Consider the following 25,518-nt stretch of genomic DNA (forward strand, 5'->3'; position numbering starts at 1 on the left):
TTTTATGTATGGGTGTAGGAACAGCTCTTTTCCAGATACTTTGGACCAATCCCACAACAAACTGACAGTTTTTACAATTGGATTTGTGAATGTGTTTCTCAAATTTGTCATCATTATATTGTGTCCTTACCAAAAACATCCCTTGCTTGTGAAGGTCGCAATAATTTCATAATTTTGAACCTCTAATTCTGAAACATGCTTAAAAATAAAGGTTAGCTCCCATACTGATGTCAATTTCTTAAAATCCCAGAGCAATGGTGGCTACTAAATGTATAAAATAGTGGTCAAAAGATTCTGACACTTTCACTGAAATATACATAAAATTTCCATTTATCTGAATTTAATATTTTTTGTTGACAATATCATCCTGTCATCTCATTTAAGTGATCCCAAATTAACATTGAGTTACCCTCTACTTTTTGCCCTTCAGCTGTATAAGGCTGATGGGTATTGTTGTCACTCCACCAGGTCATCGGGCAGCTGGGTGGGCTGGCAGGCGGTGTGGCCGAGAATGAGGAGCCATGGAGTTCGAAATTGATACCAAAGGTGTATCTACCAAAACTCAAATTTGAGACTGAATCCTTTCTCCTAATAACAATTAATAATAACAACAACAATAAACCAAAATGACAACAATTAATTTGTTGCACTATATGTCCACTTAATAGTAAAATCCTCCACTCCAGTAACTTCTTTCTTAAAATTATTATACAAATGTATTTGCCAAAAATCATCTTGATGAGCCGCAAGACTGATGATATTCTGTGGATGGACAAGACAAAAGCAAACCTTTTTGGAAGCTTTGAGTCCCATTACATCTGAATTCATAAAAAGAACACCAACAGTCAAGCACGGTGGTGGTAGTGTGATGATCTAGGGCTGCTTTGCTGTTTTACAACCTTGAAGACTTGCTGTAATCAATGGAACCATGAATTCTGCTTTTTATCCATCAGATCAGACCCTGAAGCTTAAGCACAATCAGGCTATGAAGCCCGACAATGGTCCAAAACACACCAGCAATTCCACCTCTGAATGGCTAAAAACCACAAATAAAAGAAAAAACCCAAACAAATAAAGGTTTTGCAGCGGCCTAGTTAATGTCCAGATCATAATCAGATTGAAATGTTTTGGCATGACCTTAAAAAGGCCCTTCATGCTCAAAAACCCTCCAGTGTGCCTGAATTAAAACAAGTCTGCATTCTTCCACAGTGATGTGAAAGACTCATTGCCAGTTATTGTAAATGTTTGATTGCAGTTCTTTATTTTTGCCAAGGCCAGCACAACCAGTTATTTGGTTAAGGGGCAATTATTTTCTTCCCTTAAGAAATGAAATCATTATTTAAAAACTGCAGCGTTAACTGTCTTGAACTGTCAGCCCCTCCAAGTAAGTGATGCATATGCACCTTGTGTTTAATATCCTAGACAAACTAAGGGCTCACTGAATTTATCACTGTAATGTTTGTAAAGTTATAAATGGTGACACGTTATATACGTCATCATTCTGATGGATCGGCTTGGTGGATCAATATCGTGCTCTCTGCCTTCTTTAATAGGGCTTAATGGTTTGAACAAGCATAACTGAAGTTACATCCAAACCAGCAAGAACAAAGTGTTTATTATTCAGGGAATAACTCTCTAATAAATAATTCTCATGAATAGAAAGGAGTTTTTAGGGGTTTAATCAATGCCAGGAGAGGAATATTCAAATAAAATTGTTAGACTTTTCACAGTGTGCCAAAATTTTGCAGGAGGTCGGTGATGCTTTGAAGCTCTAAGAGATTTTGCATTGTTGCCTAGAACTGGGGGGAAAAGGGCCCTATTAGCAAGTCAGCATACTAATTTTTTCTTGTAATCTTCTAAGATTCATAGTGAATAACTTAAAGGAATATGAGGAGAAATTCAAAATATTGTGTGAAATTAATCACAGTAAATCTTACATATTAATCCCATATTACACAGATGTGGGCCAGAGGAAATTATGGCTTATTAAAACACAATAATAGGAATAAATAAATAAATGAATTATTAATACCATTTATTTCTATAGCACCTTTCTAATCCAAAGATACAAGGTGCTTCACAGAATTTCCAATGATCAGTGGAATTAAAACATAGAATGAGTCAAATAAGACTGAATCATAACCAACATGGACGTAGCCACTGTGAAGTCTTCTTTGGTTTGTTGAAGCCTCAGTGTTAGTGTTTTGTTTTCTTTAGAATAAAAAGTTACCATATTGGACAAATGAGTGGAGTATGCTCTCCATGCTGGTGACCTGTCCTCTGTGCACCCTGCCTCTCGCCCCTTGGTAGCTGTAATAGGCTCCAGTCCCCCTGCAACCCTGAACTGGATAAGAGGAAGAGAATGGATGGATGGATGGATGGATGGATGGATGGCGCGGAGTAGTTATGGGTTGACGCTCTCAGTCAAACTGCAGTCTTAAATTGTATGGGTGCAATGCACAGACACACACACTTGCTCATTAGTGCTAAAAAACAGAAAAACAAAAAAATTAGAATTTTATTGACCGAGGATGAAAAGAAAAATCTTTTTGGACAGGCTGGGAGATTTCAGTGACTTCACCTACAGAGGATGATGTTGTGCTAGCACACCTGTCAGGCAAAGTGATCACCCCTAACTTCAAGCCTCACTATATGAATGAAAAAAAAACCAGCCTGTGTTATAGACCATCAATGGAGGATTAATCAGGTGTTTAACATTGATTAATTGTCTTTTTTCCAGAAGGAAAAAAGAAAAAGAACAAAGAACAAAGAAAAAAAAGAAAGAAAAAAGGTGGATTTTGAGACAGGGCCTTCCTGCTTTGAGGCAACAGTGCTAACCACCACAGTGCCATGCTGGTGTGCTGTTTACCACACTGGGTTTTTTCAAATGGTCTTTAGTTGGCCATTTTAACATGGCAGCCTATGGAAGGAATCACTTTTGTTGCTGGAAATACTTTTTTAAATCATTTTAAAATGCAAAAATGGTGCAGGCACACCAACAACACAGTTGCTATTTATTTCTGGATCCACGCTTCAGTTCTTGGTTTAATGAAGAACAGAGAGTCAAATAATTAGAATTTATGTCTGTTGTTATAATCTGATGAATGACTGCAAGTATCTGTTTTTATAAAAATGGGGTAAAGGACATCAATGCAACAACAAAACCACCTTTTAGTGAGAACACCGTATACAGTGTAACCTGCTCGTGGAAATAATGAGCTACAAAGCGGATCTGTGGGAGCAGCAAAGGTTTATTTTGCTCAGCAGCACTGTGTGCAGTCTTTCTACAGGGCAGCTTGATCAACAGGTGTCAAATTATTACTGCCGGTTCCCATGCTTCAGTCAGAGTGCAATTGCTGATTTGGTAGACTGCGTGGGCGCTTCAGAATAATATTGCTTCCCTTCTCTGTGAACCCCCGACATGCTCTCTCTGTCCCCTCCCCTCAGACAATGACTCAATTGTGTTGCTTTCACACTTTGCGCCAGACAGCTCTGTCCATCTCTCACTAAAGGCATGAAACAATATTTTGAAAGCGACGCACTTCCCTTGTGTGCCTTCATTACTCTCACAAAAAAACCTGTCATATTTTTGTGTTAGCTGTTAGACCTGACAGCTAACAACAGTCTGTCTCTAAGTTGCCCAATCAGGCTGTTCCAATGAAAAGTGTGAGAAAGGGGTGTTCTACTTTGATGCTGCCAACTCAAATTAGCAGCATTAAACTTAAACGAACGTTTCCATGTGCCCTCCCTTCCTTTGAGCAAGTCAGTTGAGTTGCAAGTTACTTTTTACCTCTAAAAGACGCGCTGCAGCCTAGTCAGTATCAGATGTTGTGATATGTTTTTATTTTTAATGGAAATCCTATCAGTCCACTTTTTGTGGATGTTTGAATTCGTCTCGTGGGTTAATTCAGCTATGCATGCTTAGTCTTGGCTCTTGCAATTGTAACAGCTGGGGGCAGTCAGTAGGTATAAATCATGCAGTCGGTCAGCTCCCTGTGTATGTGTACTCCACCCTGCTGCCCATGCAGCCCCGATTCAGTGAGAAGGGAAGAAAATGTGAGATTCGGGGTCATGACTCGGCCCAGGATTGGAGTCACTTCTTGGCCAAAATTGTGATTATTAACAAATCTGATTCGCTGTTGCTTAAAAATGTGAGTTCCTTTGTGAGAACAGTTGGTGCACGTTGCAGAAAAGGCTGCATGTTTGTGCAGAGTAACTATATGTGAGCTTTTTAAGCTTGCAGTGTTGACAAAAAGAGCAGCTTAGTAGAGGTGATTACATTTACAAAAAATCAAATATAGCATCTTGTAAATGGCTGCAGGAACTAAATCCTCACAGATGCGTATGGTGTTTTTGAGGAACTGAAGCATTGCAAATCAATCAGGCAGTCTTTTGATTCAAAGGGAGCCAAATTGTGTTGAGTTAATTAAGTCTGATAGATGTGTTTGCTTTCATAGCTGATTAAGGTGCTCAGCAGAGTCCCTGAGTTTATGCTTCTTCAAAATACTTCCGAAATCTATCAAGGGCTCTGTTTTTTACACCCTTAACCCTCCTGTTAATTAAGTTGGCCCTGATCATTTTAGCCGATGCTTGGAGTCGGGCCAAAAAAAATACGGACAGTACGAGGCTACATGTCACGAACGCTTAAATCTTCGTTCCTTTACCCCTGAACGACGAGGGTTAAAGGTCAGAAATATTAATGCATGCCTGCAATGGCAATAAACTATTAAAGACAGATCGCAGCGGGGTGGAATACCCCACCACCCCCCACCTCGAAATAAGTGTCAACTTTACAGTTATGATCTATAATTAACAATGGCCTCTTTTCAAATGTCAGCCAGAATATCTGAAGCCTTTCCAGGATTACATGATAAGTGTGTTACAGTTCAATTGTCCATCAAAGGAAATAATGAATAGGTTCAGTCCGCAGTGAGCTCATTTGGCACTTGAGTAATGAGGAGTGTTGATGAGGTATTCAGGCCTATTCTTTCCGAGCCAAATCTGGTGTTTGAGTCTCCACAGGGTTATCCTCAAAGCTTAACTGTTGGCCCTCAGTTTGAGAGTCAAACAAACCTTACCCAAACATTTCTCAGGCTTGATTGCTGTGACGACTGCTCCAGATGTGAAGCTGTGCCGCGTTGAGACGTACAGAAAAGAGACGTATAAATATGTAAACAGATGTGCCGTGCCTAAGACATCAGCGCCTTTCTTCGCCATGTCTTTTGTTATTTTTCTTTTTGCGTTTGGACAGAGTATCCGACTCCCCTGCCAGACTCTGTTATATCACCAAGAGCGCGGATGAAATGTGTTTTCAGTTATTAACTCAACTCATCAGTTTTTCATCGTAACATCAAAGAGGTTACAGAAGAAGTCGCTTTTATGTGTTTATTCTGCGGTTAATGTTAATGTGAGGAAAAATCCAATGAAAACAGAGAGAAACAGGGTTCTCTATTGGCTTTGGTCTGCAATCTAAAGTAAAACTAGCTTTGTGTGTATTACAATAAGCTATGTGGACTATGTCTCCAGTCTTGAACATAGACATATGTTTTCCAGCTCCTTATTTATAAAGTTGGACCCTGCTATAGGAGTGTTGCATGAGTCACAGTGCTGAATAATGGTTTTTAGTTTGTTCTGGGCCTTAGGGCAGCATCTCACTCAAACCACTGTGTGAAACTGGCTTTTGAGACCACCCTCCCTTTTAAGCTAGCTTCATGCCTGGCTTCCACTTTTAAAGAGAGCTTAAACAGCATGTAGGAGGGACTTTAACATAGAGATGAAGGTATACCTTCATCTATATATATATATATATATATATATATATATATATATATATATGTATATTAGGGGTGCAACGATATTCGTATCGATATTGAACCGTTCGATACAGTGCTTTCGGTTCGGTACGCATATGTATCGAACAATACAAAATTTGTAATTTATTTTATCAACTATCCTTCTGACGATGCTGTCTGTGTTGAGCGCTCAGTGAATCTGCGTTCGACTACTCCGCCTAGGCTGCACTGTCGAGCGCAGATCCACTGAGCGCTCAACACAGACAGCATCGTCAGAAGGAAGAGCGCAGGGCAAGCTAGCGAGACAGAAGTTAAGCTCTCCTTGCAACATGGCAAATTGAGCCTCCCCCACCTTCATTCAGATCTGGCGTTTGGAATTATTTTGGTTTTCATGTGACGTATGACCCTGAAGGTAAGCGCGTCATGGACTAAAGTAAAACAGTATGTTGGATGTGCCACGCAATGCTTAATTACATGGGTGGGAACTAGTGTGTTAGCGCAGTTAGCTTGTTAACGTGTTGGCCGTCCAGCCCCACGCACGGGCGATCCGCGGTAGCTCGTTAACGGAGATTTGCCGTGTTGTGGCGTTAATGTCATTTCAACGAGATTTACGCTGACAGCACTAGTGGGAACGCAACGAATATGACTGCACATTTACTCCGACATCATCCTAGTGCAAAGACAAGTGGAAGCAGACAAAAACAACAAGCACGCATGCTACAAACTTTACCCGAGTCGTTTAGACAGCCGTTAGCACATGATTCTCCTTATGGGGACCTGATATGTTTAATATGCTGCTGAGAATATAGCCCAGAAGAAGCGTATAGTATAGCTTTTATTTTGGAAAGAGACATTTCTCTGTAATAAACTCTCTTTTCCAAAGATGAGTGATTCCTCAATCAGATACAGGGCTCGCAAAATCGCCTGCCCAACGTCCCGGGGCTAGCGATTTTTCCAGTCGGGCTACCAAAATCTATCTCCGCCCTGCCCATCGGCTTATCGTAGGAAGGAAAAATATATGTCAATGCTTTTGCATTCTTTCGGAAATGTAGCTGGGTAATTATGTCATTGGCATCGGTGAGCCACTGTCAATATGTGACATATTGAAATCGCGTTTGAATTTGCGCTTGTTTTTTGCTTTCACTTTGCAATCGTGCGAACTGTGTATAGAGAGCGACAGCACTGATCTGTGAGTGATGATAATTTGCGCACCAATTCCTCTGACATCGTCTTATTAATCGTTAGCTTACTATGCAAACATGACAAGTGAACTCACCCGCAGCAAGCTTAAACATGTGAGAGGTTGATCGCGCAGAGAATCGCTGACCGTTATGTGTGTGTGTGTGTGTGTGTGTGTGTGTGTGTGTGTGTGTGTAAAAGCAGCAGGATATATATTTTAGTTCTGCTGAGCCAAATAAGACAGGTCAGGGTGAAGAAGTGACAGCCAAAGAAAAGCTTACCACAAAACGGAAAAGTTATGACAAATCAGACTATAAGGCAAAAAGAAAGTGCAGCTTTATGGTTTCATGGACAAAATAATTTCTGTGGCTGCAATATGACGAGCTAAATAACCAGGGGTGCACATAAGTGGTCCGCAGGTGCGCATTCGCTGTCAAAATAAAAAACGCGCACAAGATAAGAAGTTGCAATGCGTGTTTGTGTCACGGGGTGGAGAGGGACAAGTTACCTAAGATATTTTTATTGTGCATGTTTGGTTGTGTTTTACTTTCTTTAATATTGTATAGTGTTGTATTCTTATGGGTTTTATTGCATGTTTTATGGTATTCATCGGTGACTTGTCCTGGAAAGTCTCCGCCCTCCTTGATTATGAACCCAACACACCTGTGAGGTCCCGGAGGCCAATAAGAGTGATGGGAGACGAGAGAGAAGACACTGATGGTGGAGTGAGGACTGGGAGAGTGAACGGTATCAGGCGGTGGCGGCGGCCACAAGCCCAGACGGGCTGGTGCCGCTTGGTTTGCCACAGGAAAGCGGTGGCAGAGTTGAGAGCTCTGCCCATTCGGGAAACCGGAACAGAAACATTGATAGGGCGGCGAGACGCCGCCGGGTTTTCCCTTGGCGGCTCCACTGCTCAATCCGTCTGGAGGAAGGTTTCCTTCCTTCGCACAAAACCACTGTGGAAGTAGAATCAGCCTTCCGCCTCCGTTACATAATTGGCGTCGTCGACAGAATCCGGTCAAGAGCAGTTGGGGTAGCTGAGGGAATAGCAACTTTGATGATGTATGTGTATTCTGGTGCCCCGGTATTTTTGAAGTTTAAAGGGTTAGACAAAAGAAGAAGGATGGATTGTTGGAGCCAAAGCCAAGGACCCCTGAGCAGATGGGTATGGATAATGTGCGCAGGTATGAGTGTTGCCCACAAGAAGAGTAAATGAGGAACTTTCGACCGAGGTTGCCATGGGAGGTCAGCTGCAGGGTTGCAGGAAGTGGGGTTATGGGTTGCTGCTAGGCAGCAGTGCTTGGGATGAAGCATGAAGCCCAGGTTAGGCCTGGAAGTATCCCCACAGTGGCAGCGAGGTGCAGCTTAGGACCTAATGGTTTCCGGGTAGCTATGCTATGGAATGCGAAATGGTTCGCTTGTTGTGGAACTGGACAGAATGGCGCACTTTGTATTTTTCCTTGGGGGCCGAACAAAAAAGAAAGAAACCAGACTCCAAGAAGGTTGCAGGACCGCAAGTTGGGCCTTAGCAGGGACTGCTAATATTTTAGTGTGGGGGGATGTCACGGGGTGGAGAGGGACAAGTTACCTAAGATATTTTTATTGTGCATGTTTGGTTGTGTTTTACTTTCTTTAATATTGTATAGTGTTGTATTCTTATGGGTTTTATTGCATGTTTTATGGTATTCATCGGTGACTTGTCCTGGAAAGTCTCCGCCCCTCCTTGATTATGAACCCAACACACCTGTGAGGTCCCGGAGGCCAATAAGAGTGATGGGAGACGAGAGAGAAGACACTGATGGTGGAGTGAGGACTGGGAGAGTGAACGGTATCAGGCGGTGGCGGCGGCCACAAGCCCAGACGGGCTGGTGCTGCTTGGTTTGCCACAGGAAAGCGGTGGCAGAGTTGAGAGCTCTGCCCATTCGGGAAACCGGAACAGAAACATTGATAGGGCGGCGAGACGCCGCCGGGTTTTCCCACTGCTCAATCCGTCTGGAGGAAGGTTTCCTTCCTTCGCACAAAACCACTGTGGAAGTAGAATCAGCCTTCCGCCTCCGTTACATTTGCGTACATAAGATTTTCTGGAGGAGGACCGACATTTGTTTAGAACTCTTAAAGATGTCGAAGAAGCTCCTTTAAGCAATTACTGTGATGTTCCTCCACCTCCAAAGAAATGTCAGGAGTCCGAACCACAAAAGAAGCACGTATTTTCGGAAAAGTAGTTGCAGGAGGTGAGCTGGCTTCAAACAAATGATGAACGCACAGAGATGTGGTGCGGAATGTGCCGTGAAAATTTAATAAATGACAAATTAAAAAGGCATGAACATTTTTTTCTGTATCGAAAAAATATCGAACCGAACCGTGAATTTTGTGTATCGTTGCACCCCTAATATATAGGTATACTATCATGCAGAACTAAAAGTCCAAGCATCTAGACTGCTCTGGCGTCTATTTACTGTTGTGCAAAAAACAGAAGGTGTAGACATTCCCAAAACTCTACATGTTAAGACCTATTACAAAAAGATTTAGTCCTTCATAGGTTCTAAAATTAATTAAAGAAAATCTCAGATGAACATCAATATGAATCAATATTTATTTGTCACAAACTAAGTGAAAAAGAAGGCGCTCTGTGGGGAAAAACAAAGTAGGCCTACAGCCAGTTATTCAGTAGCCTGTAGCCTTTAGCAATAACTAAAAGGAATTGTTTTCCATGCAATTTTATCAGTTCCTCACATCGTTTTAGAGTCATTTGTACCACTTTTCTTTGTGGGTGTTTATTTATGCACAGCTTTCTTAAGGTCCTGCCACAGCATTTTAGTCAGGTTGAGGTCTGAGCTTTGATTCGACTATTGCAACATCTTGGTTCTTTTCTTTCGTTTCCTTTGTAGAGTTGCTGCTGTGCTTGAGATTTTTGTCCTGTTGCAGTCTGAGTCAAGTTTTAGTTGTTGACAGATAACAGATCGCCTCACGTTTGACCCTCGAATGCTCTGGTATACAGAAGAGCTCGCGGTTGACTCAATGACTGCAAGATGCCCAGGTCCTGTGGCTGCAAAACAAGCCCAAATTTTCAGTCCTCCGCCACTGTGTTTGACAGTTAGTATGAGGTGTTTGTGCTGACTTGCTGTGTTTGCTTTTCACCAGATGTGAGAGTACTTTGTTTTTCATGTGGCTGCATATGTGGTAGAAAATAAAGAGAAGCATAAGAGGTCCTCTTTTAAGCACCCCCATGAGGCGTCTACAAGTAAATCAATTATATATGACAACAAAAAATAATGCTCATGATATCACATTGATGTCATCGAGGTTATTTATGCTGGGAATGTGGGGTTTAAGTGCAAACTGGGTAAATTGCATTTTGGGAAGTGTAGGATCCAGAGGTTTTGAAGCCATTCGTACCACAGGGCCTTTACAGCTTTGTGTCCTGCATCTGTCATTATTTATTGACATAGCTGATAAATATAAAAACATCTGTTAGTATAAAACATCCCTTTGTATTGCATTCTTGGGGTATTTTGGGGTACTGTTTATGTCTATATAAAGCAACTGCTCACACTGAAACTGTGTTGGCAGATTCAAGCACAACTGGCTGTGATTAATTACTCATCGACTGATCAGACTCAAAGGGGAATTTGTAGTTGCTTTGGTAGTTATCCTTCTGACTTTTTCCTGATAACAGATTCTTTTAGAATTGCAGAAGGAGCCTGAGGTAACAGCATGAAGCCAGGATTCATCGCCTGCACAACGGTAATGCGGGAAAAGAAATGATCAGATTCATCTGCTTTATTAATTACATAATCTAAAATTTTCACATGTTGGCACAAACACAAACAAAGAAAAGGAAGGTGTATGTCCCAAAAGAGCTGGTGAAAAAAGTGGAAGGTTTACCAACTAAGTGCATCTGAGTTATTTTTTCACAATCTCGTGAAGAGTTCTTGGAGAGATCTCCAAGTTTGTGATGAGGTCAGTAAACGCCTAGAGTGTACTTGGAATAGACAGCCATCAGAGGGACTGATTATTCCCAAAAATGTGGAAAACTAACATGTGTAACAAACCTCTTGCACAAGAGTACATGTCTATTTTTCTTCCAGCATTAAAGAATTACAACATGACAGCACTGGACTGCAAGTACTAATCATTATCATTTCTAAATTACTTTGTAACAGCAATCTGGTCAAACAAAATAAGTTCATGCTAGGACTTCCTGGCTGCAGAACAAAATCCATAATGTTAGTGAAAGCAACAACAAGTCTCAGGGCACTTTAATGGAGTCGCACCCAAGCCTGGATAGGGAGTAAAAGTGCAATTTGAGAGTCAATAATGAAAACAATCTGATCATTTATAATCTATTTAGCATCGAGGATTTTCAGCAGCTGTTGTGTCCAATACTGTGGAATATCGCTGCAGCTCAGACAAGCTCGGCTGTGTGGAGCTGAGCTCCACTGGACTGGAAAAGAGTATTTCTGTAGAAGGGTGTCTCTGCCATTTGGCACAGGCTCCTCATTACCAGCAAAAATATAGTTAAGGATGAAAAGACCTGAACAAGGCCATCAGACTGGAGACCAGGTGTTTGCCTGATAGCACTGAGCAGCACTGTACCGATTGTTTTCACTGTGTCAAACTGTTCATCCATCAAGACTAACTTTTTAGTGAAAAAATAATAGAACACTGCTTTAAACTAATTACAATGCTGAAAGTTGTTTATCGCTAAGATTTGTGTGACACCACAATGACAGCGATTCTCATGCTAGAGCTCAGTGATTGATTTCATTAAAACATATCACTGGAACCCAATGCTGACTCTTCCACACACAAAACTAAAAGAGTTCCTTCTGCATGCACTCCATTGCTATGGTGAGCAGCTACTGTAATTTTTTTCACTGTTTTTATTATTAGGCATGTTTCCCGGGGGCAAGGTTTCAGAAATTCACAGTAGTTATACAACACAACCACAACACCATGTTAAAGCAGCGCACGCCCAATCATGCAGACACCCCGGTTTCAATAACTAAGCACTATCTTCTGTTGTCAAAGGAGCTTGCAAAGAAAAGCGTCTGGACTTCTTTAAGTTACTTGAAGACGTTTCACCTCTCATCCGAGAAGCTTCCACCAGCGAGGGAGGATAAGAAGGACAGACGCAACAACATTGTCATCCCCTATGTAGCCGGTGTATCAGAAAAACTCAGGAGGGTTTTCTCCAAGCATGACATCCCGGTGCATTTCAGACCCAGCAACACGCTCAGACAAAAACTGGTTCACCCGAAAGACAAAACGCCAAAACACAGACTTAACAATGTGGTGTATGCTGTACAGTGCAGCGAGGAATGCCCAGACCTCTACATTGGAGAGACCAAGCAGCCACTTCACAAGCGCATGGCACAACACAGAAGAGCCACCTCCACAGGACAAGACTCAGCAGTCCATCTGCATCTTAAGGATAAAGGACACTCTCTCAAGGATGCCAATGTTCACATTTTGGACAGAGAGGACAGATGGTTTGAAAGAGGAGTGAAAGAAGCCATCTATGTCCACTGTGAGCGACCATCTTTGAACAGAGGCGGGGGTTTACGACACCAACTCTCTGCCATCTATAATCCAGTTTTGAGATCCCTTCCCAGACGCCTTAACGCCCACTCACATCCTGGGCCATCTGATCTCAGGAATTCGCATGATAAGGTGGGGCCAGGTTTCACAATGAACTCACCCGAAACTCTGGCTGATTGGGACCCACACCCAATTTCACACCTTGGCTCAGGCGATTAGAGGATCATCAGGGGGTCCTTTTGTCCCTCTGTGGGGGGAAACTCCCACTAGGTTTATATCTGGGACTCTCCACCATTTGACCTTAGATCTGAAGAAGCTTCTCGGATGAGAGGTGAAACGTCTTCAAGTAACTTAAAGAAGTCCAGACGCTTTTCTTTGCAAGCTCCTTTGACTACGATGACCTGGATGACTGAGAACCTTCACAGACATACTATCTTCTGTTGTGTTTACATTTTTGATCAAACTGAAAAAGACAGTGAAATGCAGAATTAAATTATAACCAAGCTGCTTTTATCCTAAAGATCCTGGAGCAGCATGTTAACCCTCAGAGTACATCTTACTTGTGGTTCCCACTGTTTCCGGGAGCATAATGAGAGGCAGAACCAGGCTCCAGGTTTGGGTTTGGAAGGCAGACTCTCTCTGTTCTAACATTAGGCTTCAAAATTTCCTTCTATGGCTGGATCAGGTGACTCTGATCCATTGTTTGTGCTGCATTAGGCCCATTCTGCCTGTTCTTCGTCTCTTCTGTGTCTTCCCCTCCCGAGATCAACACCTCAGCTGTTCCTCGGCTCGTTCCATAAAAGTTTTATCACCTTTTTCCCTACAACCTCCTCGCATGTTGAATCTGGGTCCCGTCTTAAACCGAACCCCCTGCCAGAGCACGCTTTTTTGTTTAGCGTAAGAAATGCATAAATGTTTTATGATTCAATCCATACAGGAGCAGAAAAATGTCCCGACATGAATGTAAAAACCCAGAATCCCTGCACCCAGTATCTTCAGAGTGCCAAGTGATTTATTCCACAGGGGCTGAACATGCATTCCACATCTGCACGCTGCACTCGAGACAAATAATCAAAATCATATGATGGACAAGACCATGAAATCAAAAAGGGAATGAGCAACGAAAACAAACAACTACCACTCTCAACTCGTAGTAATACCGCACATTGGCATCGAAACCTAAATCATTCTGCACTGCAGAAGTCTGTTCAAAGTTACGAAAAGATAATAATCAGCCACATAATCATTTTTGAAAATCTCATATATGTGTGAATGTGTGTGTGAATGGGTGGATGACTGGATATGTAAAGCGCTTTGGGGTCCTTAGGGACTAGTAAAGCGCTATATAAATACAGGCCATTTACCATATAAAAGGTGAGTGAGAGGGTGATGCACAATACCCATGGAGAATAGCTGATTGGGAACCATTAGAGGGTGTACAACATTTTCAAATACAGCAGGGCTTGATGTGGACTTTGTTGCACTGTTAATCTACCCCAGTGTTCCTTCAACAGAACAGGGTGTTTGCATATAAATGTGCACAAACAGTCTAAAACACCTCTCCTCACCCAAAACAAAACAAAAAGAGAGAAAAAGCTCTCTCTACTTTCTGTTTTTGCAATGAGCTCTACTGACAAACTCCTAATGAATACAATGCATTCATCCTGGATGGATTCTGGTCACAGCCGTGGCGGCACAGCTGCTCAGAACTGTCAGGCTTACGGGGAGCAGACAGTGGCACACTTTTTTAGTTACAATTAGACACACTTGCATCTGCTACAGCTTTGTGAACTCTGCACTTCAACTCTAGAGCTGATAGTCGAGGAAAACATTGCTCGATTTACTTATTTCTACTCACAGTAATACAAAGAAAACATTTCAAGCCAAAGAAAATCTGCTCGGCTAATTATTTGGATGTGACTGTTAAACAGATGGAGATTCAACTCAGATTTGGTCAGAGTCTCTGTCAGACTTGATGGCGGCTTCTTGCTCCATTGTTTTCGCGTGGACCATCTTATATGTTCTTTTCATGTCCCTCATCAGCGAGAGAGCTTCCTTATATTCTTGCTTACTGACACCTCTGCTTTGTAGGGTAGTGGCTGGACAGAAAACAGAGTGTTATTTAAAGAAAGAGGGCTTTACAGGGGAAATATGTTGACATTCACTGCGTATAAGTAGGAAATGTGCATACCTAAAGGGACCACTTTTACTGTTTTACTCTCTCTGATTTCTTTGATCATGTCCTCTACCCTTTCAGTCAGCTGCTTCACAGGTTTCAGAGGTGGCAGCTCCTTAATCTGTGTGCAGTAATTAATAAAAACGTAGTTAAAGTCGCTCGGTTTATTGCAATTTACGAGCCTGCAAATGAAGTTTGCGTGGCTAAACATCAAACCCTTTTCTCTCGCTCCCTGTACGGCGTCTGGATGCTGTCGAGCTTTGGTTTCGAGTCCCTGTAAACATGGAGATTCTTCAGTGTGTGCTCCAGCATCCGAACAGCTGTTTGAATTCCTGCACAAAGAAAGGAAGAGAGAAAGAAAGCATCAGTATTCTCCACGGTCCCGCTGTATAGCCAAACTTTACTGGCTTTGAAACAATTGACAAAAAAACGAAATGGCTGCAGATGAAAATACATTCCTCCTTCCTCACCACTGAGCTTGAGCACACGAGGGTTCGGTTCGACATCCATCAAGAAATCAAACTGCTTTCTCTCCTTGCTGTCTGCAGTTTCTTTGTCTTCAGGAAGAAGACCAAATTCAAACTCAGGTCCATCTGCTGCCTGAGCATGAAATAACACTGACTACGTTAAAATGCTGCGGCATTAACTAACATTTAAAAAACTTGGTAAAATGATGGATTTTTATATCCCAATGAGGAAAACTACTGAAGAACATACCTGAGTAAGAAAGAAGGGTTTTCTTTTTTCATGGAAGGTGTGGTTTCTGCTGTTTTTGCCTTCATTTTTGCCAGCCTGGCTTTGTGGATTCAGCAGTATTAGCTTCTTTGACACCTTTGGTATTTTTTCATCCACCTCCAATATGAAAACATTGAAAACATAATGATTCATTCACTGAAATGGAACTTTACAGTGATTAATACAAAAGCAAAAAGCTTGATAACACACACCAGACTTATTTTTATCCATTTCTGAGCAATCAATCATTAAGTTGGCCTTGAAGACCTTAGTGCATGCAAATCCACTTTTAATGGATTGTTAGCATGACCCCACTCTACGCCCTTACAGAGTTTTATCAGAATTCATAAAAAACGATCAAGTTTAGAGGCAAACGCTACCAAAAATATGACCACCTTGGAGTCAATCACACGTCCTTTCTGCAAAATCACTAAACCTAAGACTCCAGCCTGGACATTGATACAGCAAAATTCAACGGATCGTGATCAAACACAAAAAAGTCCAACCTTCCATTTTGGTTCAGTGGACACTTTCAGCGGGCGCTTCACAACCTCCGGTGTTTTCTTCTGCTTTATTGTTATTCCAAGTCTCTCCTGCATGTAGGCCAGCAAGGGAGGATCTCCTGTATTTAAACAAAGACATGATGAGGTTGTTTCTGAAGCCCCGAACACCTATTTTAAAATGATTCTTTACAGGAGGAATATTACCTCTCCTCCGCGTGGTTATGGGGTTGAACTGAATATCAATTTCACGAAGCTTTGGGAAAAGAGTGGCAGCCATCAGTGCTTCCTCCTTAGCAACCTGATGAGAAACCACCGGTGTGTCACGCTACCTCATTTCCCAAAAATAGTGGATTTATTTATAAAAAGCAGCAGCACACCTTGTTGTCAGCTAGGTTGAGGTACTGCAGCGCTGGAAGAGGTAAACTGGATTCTTTGCGGTTCTGCTCCCAGTTGTGTTTGCGAAAGATCTAGAGTGACCACGAGACACGCAAGTTTAATGGGAGAATAACACCGAGCTACAGTGATGACACATCTAAAAGATCATGGACGAATTACCTCTGAGATTCTTGTCAAATACTGATCGGAAGGCTCCGAGTGAGCGAGTGCTGGATCGGGAGAGATATTTTTAAAGGAAATTTTGGACACACATGTGAATTACACAAAGCTGATGCCGAGTATTTACCCTCTTCCTCCTCTTCTTCAGTGGCAGTCTGCACAGGTTTGGAAAAACCCACCAGTTGCATGAACGGTATTTCAGAAATGCAGTTCCCCTGTAGGCTTAAATGCTTTAGCCTGTAATCAACAATTAAAAATGCTTAATGAGCGTTTCCACTAATTTGCTGTGCCTTGTGATAAAGGAGTCCATGTTAAGAAACACTTTTATTTAAAAGTGCAATTTCTCACTTGCACTGTGACGCACAAAGGCTGGCAATATGCATGCAGACTTTTTAAAAGTGCATTTATAATGAATATTTTGTATGCAAAAAGTCTTTACAGGAAAACTTACAGACCTCGTTAGGTTTTTAAGGCTCCTGAAGACTCCAGAGGTCAGTTCATTATCATCAAGCATCAGGACTTCTAGAGCTTGAAAGCATGTGTCTTCATCTTTAGCCGGCCTACACGTAAACGAAGAAATGCTAAATGTGTGTGATGATACAATTAAAGTGAAATAAGATTTTATGTATCTATTTTCATCAGTGACTTTGGTAAACCATTCAACCCCTCATTTACACAAATCAGCCAATCACAGGGCAGCAGCTCGCTGCCTCTAGCCATGTGGTCATGGTCAAGACAACCTGCTGAAGTTCAATACGAGCATCAGAATGTTTACAGAGGTTGACCTCAAAGAGAGAAAACATCCCTTGACTGGCAGGTCTCTGGGAGAAAGTGCTGTTGATGGTGGAGGTCAAAGGAGAATATCCAGACTGCTTCGAGCTGATAAGAAGGCAAGGGCAACTCAAATATCCACTCTTTACAACCAAGCTCCTGTGAGCTAAGAGCAGGAAAAAAGGGCTGTAAGTTAAACAAGTTCACCAAAACTGGACAATAGAAGACTGGAAAAAACATGAAAGCATTGATCCAACCTGCCTTGTATCAGTGGTTCAGACAACTGCAGGTGGTGTAATGGGACATTTTCTTGGCACACTACCTTAGTCTAAATGTCACAGCCTACTTGAGTATTGCTGCAGAGCATTTTCATCCCTTTATGACCACAGTACCCATCTTGTGGTGGTTGTCTCCAACAGGATATGCCCTGTCTCCATCTCCATCTGTACCATGGAGCTTTAAGGCAGTTGTGTAGTCAAAACACTGTCCAAACTGGTACTAGCAAGGTGTACCTAACAAAGTGGCCTGTGAGTGCAGGTTTACCGGCTCAGAAGTGTGAATTTGGAGCATTTGTGCTCCCCCTTTTGGTGGGTTTGAAAACTACATTTGTGAATGTTTCAGGAATGAAATGTGTCATGAAATCATAACCAAGGTACTGGATAACTTCATGGATCATGATAATCATAACACTTAAAACATGCTGAGTTAACACAGATTTTAAAAGATAGCCATAAATTATTTCATCTTGGAATATTTTACTAATTATTTATGGGAGCTGGATTCAGCCAGTTTAATGACTACCACTATTGGATTTGTAAATTTGTAAATCAGGCAGCTTTTTATACCTAAAGTTTGTTTTGTTGTCAGTCATTTAACACAAAGCAGGGCAGAACTGTGTGTGTATGTGTGTCTGTGTGTGTGTGAGGTGGGGATAGAAGACCAAGACTACACTCGCAAATTCTGTTTTTGCCCAGTACCAATGTGCACATACTTCTGAAGTTTATTCATTTGAAGCTTTTCAGTATAAACGTACATCAAAGTGGGCAGGAAAGACGAGCAAATTCATCATCTGAACTGATGGACGGCTAACGTCTCTTGATCGTGGATGAAACGTGGTAAAAAATAGATTGCTATTTCAGGCACTTACAGCTGAGTGGGGTCTTGGTGTGAGGGGCCCAGATTAGGAGGGAGACGCTGAAGCTGATTTGCAGTTAGATGAAGGACCTTAAGACGTGGGAGCCGACCGAGAGAAACAATAGCATCAGGTGATAAGCAGTTGTAGGACAAATCCAGAACCTGCGAGGATTAAAATGCACTGTTCGGGTGAACTTAACCACATTCAAAAGAAGAAGGAGAGAAGAAGAAGAAGAAAAATGGCACACATTTAACTCTTCCTCTGAATGTCAGCATCTCTTTTGCACATTCACAGTTACAAAGCACCGCCGAGTCATCTTACCTCGAGAAGAGGGAAGGCAGCAGCATCAAACATCAAGTCGCTAACCTCATTTAATGACAGGTTGAGTTCTCTTAGAGACACAAAACTACTGAAAGATCCTGCAGCAAAGACAATGGACAGCCTCTGATATGACTTCATGAAAAAGGCACACACAGCGATGCTAGAATGAAATCTGCAGGATAATGTATACATGCATATTCACCTAGAGAGAGGGAGTTAATAGATGCGTTGATGTAAGCCACGTTATCAAACACCTCGAGTTCTTCTGGTTTGACCTGTGACCCCCAGTATAAAGGAACTAATCACAAATGATTTTAACCAACAGGCTGATAAAGGTAAGTAAAAGTAGGAAAAGGTGGCTCTTACAGAGCTTAGTTTCTGCTCGCTGATGTCCAGAGAACAGAGCTCAGAGGGTCTGTCAACATGATGCAACTGGAGCTGAAAAAGAAAATAAAAAAATATCACTGTTTTTCTAACTTTTGTCAGATAAGCGTTTGTGTGTTGAATTCAAGGTTCATACCAGGAAAGCTCTGTCTAATGTGACTCCATGAGAAGTATCAGCCAGCTCGCTCTCACATTTTTTATAAGCTGCTTTTGTTCTCCTACGTTGATGCCTGTATTTTTGCTCCTCTGCCTCCCTGTAAGCTGCAAGCCAGTGCCCAGCACCTATAAAAGCAAAGATGGATGACTAAAACCACGCCAGCAGGTGTTTTCACACAGGTAAACACTCTTCATTATTGGTTAGTCTCTTCATTCTGGATCTGTCAGTTCTTTTCTCACTGAGCAGTGCATCTGCTCACTAATGCAAATATCTTATGAACCAGTGACATGGCAACAACCCAGTATATTTTGGCTTAGACATGTCAAGATGACCTGCTGAAGTTTAAACTGAGGATCAGAAAGGTGATTTAAGTGGCATAATTGTTGATTCCAGATGGGCTGGTCTGATTACGGATATGTGGGCATGTATGTTCAAAATTAAACTATGATTTTTGCCAACTATGATTTCTCTCAACTAAACCCTCCATTCATACACCTGTATACAGACAGACACATACAGTTTAATACAGTGTAGACAGCTCAGTAGACCAAGCACAAATATTATTTAGGGTATGGCCCAAATTCCATTCATAAAAGTGCCCTTTGGTACTGCTTGAACTTCTGGGCCCCTTTTGATAAATAATATTTACTTTGTACTGTACATAGCAGTAGCTCACATTACAGCATTTACAACATTAGAGTAACCAGCTAACTTGGTTTTGGTGCTGTTCGTTTTCACTATATTTATTTCATTAATATAAGCTAGTTACAACCTTGCTTTATTTCAACATACCGTCTCGTCTTCTGTGGTGTGAAGTCCCGGCAGGGAAACAATTTACAGGATAGCTCCGCCCTGCGTCAGCGGTGTAGGACTCTGAAGTCATCCTGACTGCAGCCAAATCCATTTATCACCACACTATGTCAAAAAACTGCTACAATGTGTTTGATCCCGAGCTTCAGTGTAGCTCTCTGTATCTTAGCAACAGCACGTAAGACGAGTACCGCTTCTCCCGTCCAGCAGGGGGCAGTAACATTTCTTTTCTAAGCTAAAGGCGGAAGAGACCGGTGAGTTTAGGTGTTCAAAGATTAACTAAAATGGCAAGATAATACTCCGCCGGGCCAACCTGAGGCATTCAAAGACATTAAAAAAGCACGTTTACAACCAGGAAATGCTTTATTTTGTGTATTGTTTGGCAAATAATTACTCTCGGAAGATTTTAAGCCTGACCTGTGTTTGTTTAAACCGGCTAGTTAGCTAGCTTCTGTGTAGGGCGTCCCTGCGGGGGAAGGCCGTTTTAGAGCGGCGTAGGTAGTGACAGCCATAACTGATATGTAGTCATTATTGCGGTAGTGCTAGTAAGAAAAACACAATCAAATACGAAGGTGGATATATTCATTTGCATAAAGTCGACGTTTAGTTTAGCTGAGAAGCGAACGCGGAAGGGAGCGTAAAAGTCTCTCTCGGTCTCAGGTACGGCTTCGTTTCTGATGAACCAACAGCATCAGTGTCGTGAACATCAGAGGTCTCTGGTTTCGCGTGCGATTATAGACGGTATGATGTTCAGACAAAGATCACGAGTGGGACCTGTGAAGAGCGATCAGTGAAGGTAAGGGCTTTGCTGTGCATGCACGGTGCGAGCTGTTTGTGGCAATGCAGCGGTCTGTGTTTATAGGGAGCTGCTGGAGTGTGAACTCTTCACCGAGTCTGTGCTTTGAAGGTTGTTATAACAAGACTATAAAAGAAGCTGAGGCTCTGTCATGCATTTTAGGATATTTTATTGCTCACAGGAGCTCTGATCCACCATGGGAAACACGTCGTCGAAGGGAGACAGCGGAGAAGAACCTCCTAAAACAACTTTGTTTGAAAGGGAGCCAAGTGGGATAACATACAGAATCCCTGCTCTCGTCTATCTGAGGCACTGTCACACCTTCCTCGCCTTTGCAGAGAAGAGATCCTCACCCTGTGACAATGACGCCAAAATTTTCGTTATGAGGAGAGGCACCCTGAAAGAGGATGGATCCATGCAGGTTACCATTGCCACATGATCACTTTGATTTTCATAGTTGAAGTTAACATGATTTGTTGTCCTCTTTTCAAATGTTGCCTTTGTCATGTTTCTGGGATTTTGTTTTTTTTTCCAGTGGTCGTCCAGTCAGGAGCTGTCTTCGGTGTGCCTGCCAAACCACCGCACTATGAATCCTTGCCCGGTGTATGAAAAAAACACCAAAACGCTCTATTTGTTTTTCATCTGTGTGTGGGGCACAACCACGGAAGCGAAGCAGATCCTGACAGGTAAGAACAAGACTCGTCTTTGCTACGTCAGCAGCCGAGACGACGGCCAGACTTGGAGCCAAGTGACAGACTTAACTGACAGCGTGATCGGCGAGGCCATTCACAAGTGGGCCACATTCGCCGTGGGCCCCGGCCACGGTGTTCAGCTTGAGAACGGCCGACTGATCATCCCTGCGTACGCCTACTACATTCCTTACAGATGCTGCTCCTTCCCCATCCCTTGCACAGTCTACCCACGTGCACTGTCAGTATATAGCGAGGACTTTGGACAGACGTGGCACATAGGTAAGATGCTGCGGAAGAAGTCGTGCGAATGTGAAATGGCCGAGATCATAGACCACGAGGGCAGGAGCCACCTCTACTGCAATGCTCGTAATGCCGGGGGCCACAGGTGTGAGGCTCTCAGTGAAAACAGCGGCGTCTACTTCGACAAGCCCCACATGGCCCCGGAGCTGGTGGAAACGCGCTACGGATGTCAGGGAAGCATCATCGGCTTTCCCGCGCCGGAATTTGTCCCAAACGACGACGCGGAAAGCAAAGCCTGCGGCACATCGCTCCTGTCACCAGACACGCAAACCTGGCTCCTCTTCATGCACCCGACGAGCAAGTCCAGAAGAAGGGACATGGGTGTGTATTTGAACCGATCCCCCCTGCACTCATCCGGATGGGACAGACCCAGGATCATCCACAGGGGGCCCAGCGGCTACTCGGACCTGGCTTACAACGGGGACAAGGATCAGTTTTCGTGCCTGATGGAGTGCGGGAAAGAGAGTGAACTCGAGCAGATTGCCTTCGTGTCGTTCTCCCTTAATGATGTCATGCAGACAGGCGGCAGGAAAGAAAAGCGTTGAGCGGTCTAACTGTGGTCGCTTTTATTTCTGTGTTAGCAAACGAAGCTCTCTGACATTCCCCCACAGCCTAAAAACAAAAAAAGGAAAAAAAAATAGAGAGAAAAACAAAACAAAAAGCCACTAAATATGCTGTGCAGTAACATCCGTCTGTGTTTACTATTGTTCCACATTCTGGAGATGATAATGCATGCATGAGTCGTGTGTTTTGCTGTCTCCTTGTTTACACAAGAAAAAAAGTTATTATAAGATTAAATATTATTAATATGCAACAAGCTGCATAAGGAAGAACACTATTCTGAATAGGCTAGGTGGTTTGTTTCAGGCATGCTGTGCTGGACTGTCACTTAGGGGAAAAAAACTGGCTTTGCGTGTAGCATGTTTGATAAGCACTTCATCCCCGTTTGCATCTTATTAAACTGCCAGTGTTTTCTGAGCAGCAGAGACAATTTGCCTACCTCTTTTTATTTTCATACGAAGATCATAGCAGGCCTTGGAAAGAGTTTCCTCCATGCTCAGTCTCTCCTTTTTTACACGTCATGTGCTCTGATTCACGTATGCCTTCTCCACTGTTTGGAACGTGGCCTGTCAGTGCTTTCCCCCCCCCTGCAGGGTCACAGTCGGTGCCATAAAGGTGGCAATAAAACTGGAGGGAAAAGATGCATCCAGCTGACCAACTTCATCTAAGTTTTTCTTGGTTGTTTGTTTTTAAAACGTGATAGATTAAGGCTACTTTTTACCGCACACATATTTTTTTATGACATTAATTTTCAAAAGCAATACAGCACTCCGTTATTGTTGATTTCCGGCGCATTGAGCATGACTTTCTTTTCCCAGCGTAAACTGCGTCGCTATGACCAGATACATCTGGCTCGCTATTGGTTCGCTAATGACGGCATGTGACATCAGATGAGGACTCGCTATTTATGAAGCCACTAGGAATTTGCACATGCGGAATATTGTACCGTGTGACTTTAATGTCCCTCTTTGCCTGTTGTTGTGCGGCAGACAAGAAAAAAACATTTAAAATAAGAAGCCCCGAGGTGGCATTAGTTTAGGTGTGTTTCTGTTGTGGAAAGTGACAAAAAACCCTGCATGAAACGTGTATTTTAGTAAAATAAAGGTAACCTGTGATCACCTGGCTTCCTTTTTTTTCCTCTTTTTTTCCTTGTGACAATGTAAAGTAATTGAAGAGCTTGTAAAAGCTGACTCAGAGCAGGAAAAGTAAAAGAGATGGTTGTGTGCGTGTTTTTTTTTTTTTTTAAGCAGTTATAAAAAACACTTCAGATGCATTCCCATGGCAGCAAACAGAGGCTGAAGGGCTCCAGCTCGCTGAAATGATGTTGAGGACTTCTGTTGTGAAGCGGCCTGTGGGGAGTTTAATGTGATTCAGCAGATGTGCAAACAGAGGGGGAGGAATTAAGGACAAGCGGGAGCTCTTTATTTCCCCCTCCACTCTCCCAACTTTCCTAAGTAATACATTTCTACTAATATGGGAGTTTCTGATATATATATGTATATATATATATATATATATATATATATATATATATATATATGTATATATATATATATATATATATATATGCACTTGCATAACCTGAAAGCCAAACACGTGAAAATACAGCAATAAAAAGGAAGTCCACAGTAGCTTAGTCCACTTCATCCATTTATTGTATGGTAGCAGGTGGGGTCAGATTAAAGGAGTCGAGATTTAACTGGCTTGGCACAGTGGAGACAGCATACATTAGGAGGATGAGGGTTGTATGTGTCCTTGAAGCAAACGATCTGCATGGACTCTTTTTGAAATGTGCGAAGGAGGTTATTCTATTGGAATAAGTGCATGTGAAACGCTGTCCTGTCCTTGTCTTGGCGAGCCCACTGCAATAACTACAAAGTGTTCGAATTATCAGCAAAGATCCAAATCAACATTAATTTAGCTTGTCTTCTTGTTTCTGACTTCCACATGGTGTCTGTGTAAAACAAATCTTTAAAAACGGTCCCTAAATTAATAAGAACAAAAATGATTTTATGTCTTAGATACTGCAGGGCACTGTAGTATTATCAAATGTTTCTACTTCAAACAGCGTATAGTTCTTCTTTCTGAATATTTTAAGCAGCAGATTGTTGCACATTTTCATGCTGTGCTAAGTAGCAGGAAGCCATCCTTATTGTAACAAAGAGATATCACCCAGTGGTCTGTAACACAGCAATAACCTTCATGAGGATTTGGCTGCAGAGGCGAGCCTTACGAGAAACACTGAGCTGGGCTCATTCTCAGCACTCTGATGGAGGCTGAAGGATTTCAGGCTCTTTATTGACACAAATGCAGTAAATGTAGTCGGTGCACGAGTGCTCAGCTCGTGCTGACATGGGTTGCTTTGCTCCACTGCATTATTACATTTGTATTAGGATTTTAGTCAACACAGCAGAAGCTACAGGTTACCTGGGATTTCATCACCGGGTCTGACCTCTAATATAATCGGCTCACTGTAGGACCAAAACAACAGCATCTGGGTAAGGTATGAAATGTGCTTTATTAGATGTGGGGGCTTGTAGATCTCCAATGTGCTTCTGAACATCTTTCTCTCTGTTTTTTCTTCTTTCTTTATAACCTTATCCCCAACTTGTTTCACCGCACAGAGGATGAATCACGTGGCAAGACCTGTTTCCTTCTTCTGTGTTGGCGGTGAGGACGTCAATATTTTTCAGCACATGTGTTTCATCTGTCGCTCTGAGGGCACCTGGGAATCCAGTAAGAGAAGGCCTACCGGTGCTGGCGTCACAGATGTTTTCTGCTCGCTGTAAACATGTGTGGCGTCCCAGCGGGCACGGCACAGAGCGCCGGACACACGGCTGAGTTATTGTTCTCGTACCATCCATCTGAAAGAGTCAGGGGTGAAGAGCTGGCACACATTTAACAGGATGTAAGCAGGGAAATAAATGCAAGGCTTCTTAACTCGCACCTTTCTTGAATTTGTGAGCTTTTTAGTGTTTTAAATCCACCTGCGATTTAGTGCTAACCAAACCCCCAAATGTAATTGTACAATAACACTACAAGGTGCAAATTTGACTCCTTTGGATGTGCAGCTGAATATTTGTGTGGCTCATACTGTAAGCCAGCGCTTG

The 25,518-nt window shown here is 42.4% G+C and overlaps 2 protein-coding genes across 4 annotated transcripts; one reads left to right on the forward strand and one right to left on the reverse strand.

The window, feature by feature from the left end:
• Positions 1-12,899: 12,899 nt before the first annotated feature.
• On the reverse strand, positions 12,900-20,228 carry xrra1 (X-ray radiation resistance associated 1). The gene is made up of 17 exons (XM_004563978.4): positions 20,042-20,228; positions 19,229-19,374; positions 19,075-19,146; positions 18,911-18,983; positions 18,709-18,806; positions 18,400-18,548; positions 16,937-17,041; positions 16,609-16,718; positions 16,482-16,531; positions 16,304-16,393; positions 16,131-16,224; positions 15,930-16,045; positions 15,406-15,540; positions 15,159-15,288; positions 14,905-15,020; positions 14,704-14,809; positions 12,900-14,611 (listed from the first exon to the last, which is right to left on the reverse strand). The coding sequence occupies exons 1-17, from the start codon at positions 20,151-20,153 to the stop codon at positions 14,457-14,459; spliced, it is 1,857 nt and encodes a 618-aa protein (XP_004564035.2). The 5' UTR covers positions 20,154-20,228; the 3' UTR covers positions 12,900-14,456.
• A 66-nt stretch (positions 20,229-20,294) lies between these two features.
• On the forward strand, positions 20,295-23,531 carry LOC101487017 (sialidase-3). Of its 3 annotated transcripts, XM_076889106.1 has the most exons (4): positions 20,295-20,313; positions 20,720-20,855; positions 21,037-21,276; positions 21,391-23,531. In XM_076889106.1, exons 3-4 carry the CDS (start codon positions 21,052-21,054, stop codon positions 22,390-22,392), a joined length of 1,227 nt encoding a protein of 408 aa, XP_076745221.1. In that variant the 5' UTR covers positions 20,295-20,313; positions 20,720-20,855; positions 21,037-21,051; the 3' UTR covers positions 22,393-23,531. The 3 variants fall into 3 exon arrangements, with proteins under 3 accessions (XP_076745221.1, XP_004564037.1, XP_004564036.1); XM_004563980.4 differs by lacking the exon at positions 20,295-20,313 and having other exon boundaries at positions 20,348-20,855; positions 21,018-21,276; XM_004563979.4 differs by lacking the exon at positions 20,295-20,313 and having other exon boundaries at positions 20,348-20,855.
• The last annotated feature ends 1,987 nt before the right edge of the window (positions 23,532-25,518 follow it).

The sequence above is a fragment of the Maylandia zebra genome, linkage group LG10 (genome assembly GCF_041146795.1).
Source record: "Maylandia zebra isolate NMK-2024a linkage group LG10, Mzebra_GT3a, whole genome shotgun sequence".
Classification (NCBI taxonomy): domain Eukaryota; kingdom Metazoa; phylum Chordata; class Actinopteri; order Cichliformes; family Cichlidae; genus Maylandia; species Maylandia zebra.